The sequence below is a fragment of the Pundamilia nyererei genome, unplaced genomic scaffold, assembly GCF_000239375.1.
Source record: "Pundamilia nyererei isolate P.nyererei 1_Seehausen unplaced genomic scaffold, PunNye1.0 scaffold00004, whole genome shotgun sequence".
NCBI lineage: Eukaryota > Metazoa > Chordata > Actinopteri > Cichliformes > Cichlidae > Pundamilia > Pundamilia nyererei.
Genome location: NW_005187405.1, coordinates 6,545,354 through 6,554,906, shown reverse-complemented (window position 1 = coordinate 6,554,906; position 9,553 = coordinate 6,545,354). Strand labels below are relative to the sequence as shown.

General features: G+C 42.9%; 1 protein-coding gene across 5 annotated transcripts in view; it reads left to right on the top strand.

Moving 5' to 3' along the window:
• Window positions 1-7,289: 7,289 nt before the first annotated feature.
• The window catches only part of LOC102197416 (zinc finger protein 521), an 88,816-nt gene continuing 86,552 nt past the window's right edge, over window positions 7,290-9,553 (top strand). For 3 of the 5 annotated variants that reach the window (XM_013912523.1, XM_013912531.1, XM_013912520.1), the window contains exon 1: window positions 7,484-8,177. In XM_013912523.1, the coding sequence (XP_013767977.1) occupies window positions 8,138-8,177 (40 nt within the window). In that variant the 5' untranslated portion in view covers window positions 7,484-8,137. The other 2 variants (XM_013912541.1, XM_013912539.1) reach the window with 1 other exon arrangement.

Genomic DNA, 9,553 nt, shown 5'->3' with positions numbered 1-9,553 from the left:
AAATGACTTAAGTCGTACTGAGATTTTAGAAGATTTCTGAGAACAAGTAAAAACAGGAAATGAAAGAAGGACAGGGCAAAGGGAGAAGATGAAAAGGAGGGGCTGGAGAAGGGCAGTTCATTGAGGGCAGGATGACAGTAAAGAACAGATGAGATGGGGAGGCTGAGGAGTGTTGTTGTAGGTGGTATATTGTAGGAGGGAATAGGAAAGGAGGGGAGTAGTAGAGGGGGGTGAAACTAGGCCATTGTCCAGACTCAGAGCACCAAAGGCCCCGTGTCCCTGGATGCCCTGTGTCAGCCTTCTGACAGGAGAGATGGGACTTTAACACAGAGTTTCTCACCACCATACGCTCCCTGTCTCCTCTGAAGAATACCCCTCCTCCCTGACACACTCACCAGTCAGAGTTTGAGGAGAGAAATGCACTCGTTACAATAAGGAGGGCACATGGCATGGGACCTGAGGCTTTGAGTGCCGCCTCCTCCACACTCTCAGTAGAATTAGGATCTTTCCTGCAAGAAGTGTGCATTTCTAAAGTTGATGTGCAGTAAATAGAATGTTTTAGGCAAGTGCACGACCATATGTTTTTTTTGTTTTTTTTTGCTTGTTGGCCACAACCTTATTAACAGTGAATTCATGACTCTCTGATAGCTAAATTTGAATATTCCTCCTCATCCCTGCAGTCTATTCTGCTCACTCCTACCTCGCAGATAAAGCAGACTTATTGTCAGGCTTAATCAGGTGGTCTGTTACCTTGGCAATTAAAGCCTTGTTAGAGATATAAAACCTTGAGACTCAAATGGAGAGTCCCTAGTGAGTCAAACCACTGAGCAAATCCTTAAACCAAACAACCTTCCAGTGGGAACACTTCTTCTCTGAGGATAGATGTTTAATTATCTCTGCTTGTTTGGGGGGGAAAGGAAGGAAAAACTGTTTCACTCCCTCTTGTTTGTCTTAAAAGCTCATGAGTATTTATTGGAATTAATTAAAGTGGCAATCAGCGAGCTATGTTTGATTGTCACAATGTATTGACCTAAGATGGTGAATGATGGGAGCCGTTTGCGTTAAGATTTAAAATGACTTAGTGCGTTGTTGTGTTCACTGTGAAAATTAAGAACCAAAATCCAAACATAAAATGTCTGTAAAATAAAAAAAAATCTTATTACTGGAATATTAAACAGATGCAGAGTTCTTAATGTAATTTAATGAATTAATCTTTAAAATATTGCTGCTAAATGGGAATCCATTTATCATTTATTCCCAGTTGATGCAAAACACCTAACTCTTCTAAATTAGGTCAACAGTTTTCCCCTGTGAACGTTGGAGTTTTTGGAAAATAACGCGGCAAAGTTGAGCGATATCAAGTGATAATTTATCATTATTTAATGATCTCCCACAGACAGTACATCACATATTGTGCAGTCAGTGACAACAGCTGTACGGGATGGCAACGTTCTAATCTCAGCGATTCAACGTTTCTGCACGTTCAGGTTCACAGAAAACTCTGACCCACGCTTTGGTGTCCACCAAAGGCCATTTCTGTTCCTCTCTGTCTCCCTTCATTTTGCCTTTTTTTTTTATCTGTTTCTCCTTACCTCTCTGACATTCTCCTCTAAATGGGCCTGGCACACATCCCACTGTCTAACGAAGGTTTTTGTGTGTGTGTGTGTGTGTGTGTGTGGGAGGTGTTTAGGGAGGTGAGACCTTCTCTGGGACACACTAATCAGCTCAAAGCCAAAGCCCAGGCAGGGAGGCGCTGGACAGGTGAGCGGAACCACTCAGTACACCTACTGGCTGATCTTTAGTTTGAGGGTCAAATCCATCCTTTATGCCACAGTCACTTCTTCATTCTGGTGTCCCCCACTCACCTGGCCTCTGTCCCAGGTTGCCAACTCCCTTCCTTGGGGTCTCTGTGGGAGGAAACAGCGAGCAGCTGCTCTACCAAGGGAGCCTCCTGCTGAATGCACCTTCTGCTAACCCCAAGTGTGTTAACCTTTTCTTTTAATTAACACTGTACCAACTCCCAGCTCCTGCAACCATAGTCCAGAGAGAGGTGGCTGCAACTGTCAGAGAAGCCAAGGAATCATCAGGGGACATGAAAAGGTGGTGGGTGGGTGGGAGTGGTGAAGGTGAGAAGGGTGAGGAGGAAGAGGAGGAGGAGGTGGGATGAATAATGCGTTCATGGCCTGGAAGTGAGGCTTCTTCTAATCCTTCAGAGCCTTCTTTATCTGCATGCCTTCACAAAACTCCAACACACCAGTCACTCTACACAACAACTGCCTATTTTCCAGGGAAAATCCTGAAGTAAATGGGACATTCTGATGAGAAGATCACTACTTCTAATTTACACTATAACTCATAAGGCTGCAGGATAATCAAAAAACCTTTAATTCGTTGTTTAGTCACTCAATTTGCAAGTGTGTGACATTTCAGGAAAACAAAAAAACAACAACTTTCGAACTGTGCATGTTTGTGTTTCTTCACCAGGTTATAAAAACTATAAGCAGTATAGAGGCAGCGGACACACTGAGTAATACATGATATACATTTATTTCTAATTTTATATGCTTCATTAACTTGTTAATTCAGTGTGAAACCCAGTGAACCAAATAACCAGACACCGGTACCCCTCCAGGTGTCTGTCTGACTGTGTAAAATGTTCTGTATGAGAAGGGGCTAGCACAGCTATGTGTGGCAGCCTAGTTAACTAGCACCATATAGAGAGGTGAGCATGCTTGATCTCACCTTAAAGTGAAGATCTCCTAATGAGAGAGTGGTAATGAGCTAGAAAAAGAATTACTCTCATTTCTCTTTAAAAAAAAGTGTTGAAAGCATGAAAGTATGCTGTCTTTTCCTTCCGTCTCATGTGGTGGTGCCAAGTGGAAAGTGTCCATCTTTCACCGGGAGATTTTTATGTTCACCTTGGCTCATGGTAACGTCCCTGGGGATCCTCTTTCTTGGCATGGTCACAGTGGTCACCATTTGCGAGAGATGGGCTGCTGAGGTCAAAACCATTTGAGAAGGACATAAAACCTCTAAAATAATTTTTGATCACACTATGAAACCATCCCATTGTGGTCAAATAATATTCTTTAGGCCAGTAACGCATCACTGTGGAGGTTATTGTTAGAAAAGTAATTTTAGCCGGTGTATATTCTGGACATCAATGCAGCCAGCTGGTGAATGCTAGAGCTTTAGTTTGTCTGCTAATTTTTCATGCTAGCAATTAGCTAGCTGATGGTATTAACCACCTTTCATTGCCTGATCCAGCGCCACGGGTGATAATTTAGTTATCAAACCATGCTAAGACCCTACAATTCAGGTCGCAGCGTTCCAAGTGAGAGATATATGCGAATCTAACATCTCGTGACCCTCGGTTTTATGATGGAGTAAGTAAGGGGGGAAACTGCCAGGACCTTCTCCTCATGAAGACCCAGAGCAAGGGCACTGTCTCCCCAGCCCCATAGATCAGCCAGCCCTGAATGTCAAACTGCACAGCAGCCACTACAGTGCCAGGAGTCCCTCTCTCACTCCCTCTCTGGCCCATGATCTGCTGTCTGGTGACACCACTGTGCTAATGACCTGGTTTGGGATTTGCACCATGGGGCTCCTTGGCTTACGAAGATGGAAGTTGTGGATATCCAGCTGGAAGGTCACCGTTGACGACGTCCACTCACTCCACATTTCCTCTATTCCGTTGACATCCTTCAGTTTTCAAGGAGGTTGACACAGTGCGGCTGTCACCGTTTCTTTGTATATATTTTTTTCAATATAATACACAGTTTCTCAAATTATGAAACAATAATGTCGTTTCCACAGAGTTATTGAAATGCACTATTTATTTATTTATTTATTTTGGTAGTGGGGGACACAATGTTTATGTGAACTGCATGCATATGATGTTTTTGGTTGTTTTTTTTGCTCCAGAGTTTAATTGCTTGACAATTTGGATAACAGTAAAGTTGGAAAGCAGCACTCACGCCTTGCTTGCCAACTCTGAAGCCTTGTGATTGTTAGCTCTCCATGTAGTTTTTGTTCTTTTTTTTAATCAGTTTACTGTGAGAAAAAAAATGCCTCATTGCTTGGAGAGGGCAATGTTTTCAGTCACTCGCTATCTTCACTTTTTTTTCAGCCTCAGGAGTTTGGCTTGTTGGAGCAGAGTGTAAAGTCCCTGGGGAGGAGCTCCTCTGGTGTTGGGGGCACTGCCTCGACCTCACTCATGCCTGGTGTGGGTGGCATCCAACAAGGGAGACACACAATGGAGAGCATGACTTGAAGATGGTGATGCTTCTGGTGGGCTCTCTCAGGACTCAGCCTTATTCTCAGGGTCATGCATTCCAGCAATCTCTGTAATTATAAGCAAGTGAGAAAAAAGTCGAGTCTTCTGCCTTTCTCAAAATGAACGTGCCCCACTCCTCAAGGGAAACATTCACATCTCTGAGTTCTAGTAGCTGGACGGGTTTTAATGAGGCAAGTCAAGTGTGTGTGTGTGAGTGTGTGAGTGTGTGATTGTGCGTGGTTGGTGTACATGTACGTCTGTGTATCTGCCCTCTTCTAACGAGCGTAATTGACCGACTATGCTTTTAAGCCGCCGTTTTTCACCATTTGTGAGAATATTCTACTAAATAGCCTTCAGTGATTATTACTTCTACGGGAGACACTTCATTGGGATTAAAACTTTCTCTGAGTTTTAAACTTCAGTTACTACTTTTTTTTCCTCCCTTTTTTGACAGTGTACTGTTAGAGCCAAATGGACAGAGGTTGAAGAGGCCACAGGTCAAAAGGAACTGCTGAAGAATCCCACCACCCGAGGACCATGAATTCCACTGGGGAACATTTCACCCTGCTGAGAGGCAGAGTGAAATCTGTGATGCAGCAGCACACGCTCGCTCGCTGTGGTGCCTCGATGTCTAGCTAAAATCTACGGGAGATGGGGGGGGAAAAAATCTCTGCACAACTGCTCAGTTTTACTACAAATACCGTGGCAAAAAAAAATAAAAATGGAAAAAAAGACTGTGCTTTTGTGCATTTGATAGCATTTCAAAGACTTCTAGTCCACATAATGACTTTTGGAAGCACAACACAATATTGGGGATTGATGTTTATGCAAATGGCTTCATGTGAAGCTACAATGCAGGCCTATAAAACAAAAGAAAATAGTTGAATATTGAAGGCACGTGCAGGTACATGCATGACCTTATGCGCTGAATAGAAATTTCCTGGCTTGCGTTGTTTTCATTGCAAACATGTCATCTTTTCTGTATAACTTTGTTTGATTCCCCTTTCCATTCTCCTCAGAGATGAGACTTGAAACAAAAAACAAAAACAAAAAAACCATTTGTGATGATCTTCATTGTGCCTATTTGCTCCCAAAATTTCCACATGGTTCTCCTTTCCTTATTTATAAGGGTATCCCTAAGAGGGAAGCCATGTCAGACACGTTTTTTGTTTTTTTTTGGAGCTTCTTGAGCAACATTCCTCACATGAGGTTTCTTCTACTTGAAGAAAAAAAACAACTTCTGAGGAAAAGTGTACTGTAACTTAGAGACTTAACAGTGCAAGCTCTGAGTCAAGCCTTGCTTTGTCACTAATGAAAGTAGCAAAGAGCCCTCGAGGACTGAAGAGCACTGTTTGTTTGTGTTTGTGAGAGGAGGTGTGTATGTGGGGGGGAGGAGGCAAGGTGGTAAAACTTTGGGAGAGCCGCCTGACAGAGCGCTGAGACACCGGGGGGGGGGGGACTTTGGAGCATTGTTAAGATTGAAGTTTTAAGGCAGCTGAGACCTCCTGACAGATTCCAAGCACCTACAAATAGATGTTTTATATGAGTGTGTTTACCAACTTTACTGTAGTTTGTGAGGGCTTTGAATTTACCAAAGCACCTCGTGTCAATCTGTGTCATACTACCTTTTATTGATCTTCTTCGAGCATTTTATGGCACCATGTGGGTGGGGAGATTATTCCAAAAGCAAAAGGTGTGGACTGCGATTACAAACCGGGGAAAGCTTTGACATCACATATACATCGAAAGCCATATCTTAGAATATTTTAGCCTTGCATTTACTACTGATTGAGGAGAAACGAAGGAAAACAACAAGGCCTCTTTAAAACACGAGCATAATAATGGCTGTCAGTTAATAGCTACGTCTTCTCCCTTATAGGTCTAAATTTTCTATTACTTGTGCATTACTTCTCACTAGATGATTACCTTAAATGCCTGTAACAGTATTGCCTCATTATGAACTCCAACGAGAAACTGGGTATGCCCTATAGAATAAGAGCAGCATTATTATACAACCACATCATTAACTTTTATAGTTATAGCTGACTTTATAGTGAATTTTCTTTAACAACATTACATTTGGCCACACTAAAGGCTATCAAAGGTTGCTGTTAATTTTCTTCTTCTACACCAGCCCGTATTCAGGAGTATATCCAGACTGACTGTTTCTCTCATTCCCTTTAGGATTGCAGTTGAAAAAAAAAAACAAACCTTTGGTTTCCTCTTATATTTGGCTCTGTGGATCAGTCCAAATAAGAATGCACTGAAAGTGGTGGAAAGCAGTTGCGTGACTGTGATTTTTAGATGGGGCCCCTGGCAGAGGCAGCCTCCAGCCTGCAGAGGGGAAGAGTGCAGAGTGAGAAGCCCACTGCAGGGCTCCTCTCTGGATCTCATTTTCACGTAGCAGGGGTAGGTTTGGGGCATGGACCTCCACATGCAGGTGAGGGTGTATTCCAGTGCACCGCTGTGAACATCTTGATAAGAAGGGAAAGGAAAAAAGAAAGAAAGAAAGAAAGGAAAAAAGCCATTTCAAACATCATTAAATTAAGACACACTAAAGTGATGATTAAAGAAATGATAAAACAAGAGAAATCACGGAATATTAATATTATAGTGGGTTGTTTTCATTCTATGTAGCCTCTTATTTGAAATGGAAGAAAACAATGTATTTCTCATGAATAACACTGAAATGATTAGGGGATAGGCTGCAATAGTTCTAGTCCGTAGTACGTTAAAAATCCCTCAATCTTAAAGTACACTCGATATCCCAATTCCACGCGTGCCGTTACATGTCATATATGTCAACAGCAAAAGAGAAAATGTCTTTCTGCTTAACCATTTCTACCAGAAGGGGGACCAGTCCGTCTGCCGTAGACGGAGAGTGGCCGACGGCGAGCTGAGGCAGAGGAGACGCCAGGGTGAGCAAGCCGACTTTGGGTTTAGAGTTCGACTCCGGATCCGGGGACAAGCAGATCCAGCAATCCGCATCTTGCCATGATCCCTAGGATTTTAATCATGCCTCTCTGTCTGTGTGTGAGTGCAGGCAGGCTGACAATGATTTCCTCAGTGATTACGTACAGAGCGAGTCCCTGCGGGGTAGGGGCCCCCTCTGGAGCCATCCTGATGGCTTTGGGGGCCTTGCTTCCATTTTCCATTATTATGTGGACTACCGGAGCGACAGCGCAGTCCAAGACCTTGCAGGTTTGTGATGAGGAGGGAGCTTCCATCTTCTCTCTGCTTCTTCATCCTCTTTTTAAGAGCAATTTAGACGTAGACTTAGATCAGATTCCGAACCTAATTCATGATTAGCTGACTGGAGTGAGAAAAGGAAGAGTCTGCAATAGTTTTGATGCTGTTAGGTGGATATGAAGTGAAAAGTGTTATTGTCATTTTTTTCTCCTCTTTTTTTTTGGGTTTTGTTGCATTTTTGCACACTCACGGGAGGCGTTTTGCTGATGTCTTTCTCACGCGGATGCATTTGAGATGAGAAGCGAAAAGCAAATATTGCGCTTTTGTTTCTAAACGAACATCATGCCTACACGCGTGTGTGTTTTCCCGGAGAATGGACGCGCATGACGGGATTACTATATTCTCACACTTTTCCCGATACCTAGCTCAACTAAATAAAGTCGCCTATAGCGATCGGGCTAATTGGATTTTATAACATCCACCTACTCATCACAAAATAACAGCAAACTCGTGTACAGACGGCGCGGCCGGGGCTAAGTTGCATCTTTATGTAATGGTAAAAAGGCAGCCGCGGTTTTGGTCAGTCAATTTTAGAGAGACTATACCTTTAGACTATCCCGTCCTACACAAATTGTCAGGCAGAAACTGAGCAACTTCAGCGTTTTCTATAGGATGTCGCGCCGCAAGCAAGCTAAACCAAGATCACTGAAAGGTAAGTGATAAGCCTGTTTGGTGGCTCTCAAAACATTTTGCTTTTTAAGGACATGACACAAAATGTGGACGAGCATGAACTGAATGCTCGTGAAATGTAACTGTCTCTCCCCCCACCCCTTTCTTTCTTTCTTCCTTTCTTTTTTACGCATTTCGAAGTGTTCCTTCCTATTTGTGTTGCGCATGAAATCGACTGTTTACGTACTTGGCATCGGAGGGGGATAAATAATAATACTAATAATACTAATAATAATAAAAAATTAAAAACATGCTCGGCTTTCGGTTCTCACTGTATACTGATGAGAGTTAAAGAAGGGGCAGGGATACGTTTAAAGAGCAACAGTGCAGCGCGACGCTGGCGAACATCTGGATGCGTTAAAGACGCTCCTGGTCGGAACTTGAGCCGTCTGATGGAATGGGGTGCACAGTCACGTGACTCACCCCGTCTGAAAACTCAAAGAGGAAACATTTTATACGTTGGGGAGGGGGGGCTGTGATGTGCGTGCTCGCAAGTGTGTGGTGAGGTGCAAATACTACCCAACGTTTAATACTAATGAGACATTTAATTAAGAAAAAGAAAAAGTTCTGGATTTATCAGTCAGGTTGCTTAAAGCTTGAAAACAGCTGAATTTCATCGGTAACGTCTATGATGTTATTTGGGTTGTTTTTTTCTTACTCCCCTTTTTGGTCACTTTTTCCCTTTTTCTTCTTTAAACAGTTGGTTTGGTGGTAATCTGATCTACCATTTGCCACAGAGTGTACATGTCTGTGAGAGTTTCAGAAAGGGGGAGGGAGAGGGAAATAGAGACAGAAAGGGAGAGCAACATACACACACACATACACACATATTCACACATTACTTTTCTCTGTAGCATTTTAGTGGGGGGAGCTGTAGGTTTTTGGAGGTTGAGCTCCAGTTCATCTGGCAGGCATTGTATTTTGCTCAGCAAATAATTGTCCACAATTTCACATTCCCAGCTTGTGGTCTGTGGACCCCTTTCTCTCTCCCCCCCTTTTCGTTCTCGGAAGTCTTCATCTCAAAGGAAGATTACATGGTCTGTGGTACATTCATGCAGCCACCATTTTAAATCAATACCCAGGAGAGAGTGGAAATGTGAGTGCATGCACATCTTAAAATTGTCACATTCTGTTTCCAGACCTGCACTGCTCTATTCGCGGTAAACAGCTCCATACATAGATTTCATATTTTCTCAGAGCAGATTGGCATTGGCATTATTTTTTTTCTTGTTTAGTTGGTGTGACATTTGCTATTCTCAAAAGACATATCACATATAATCGTCTCCTGCCAGCATGCCTACATGCTACAAGTGTGTGTGTGTGTGTGTGTGTGTGTGTGTGTGTGTGTGTGTGTGTGTG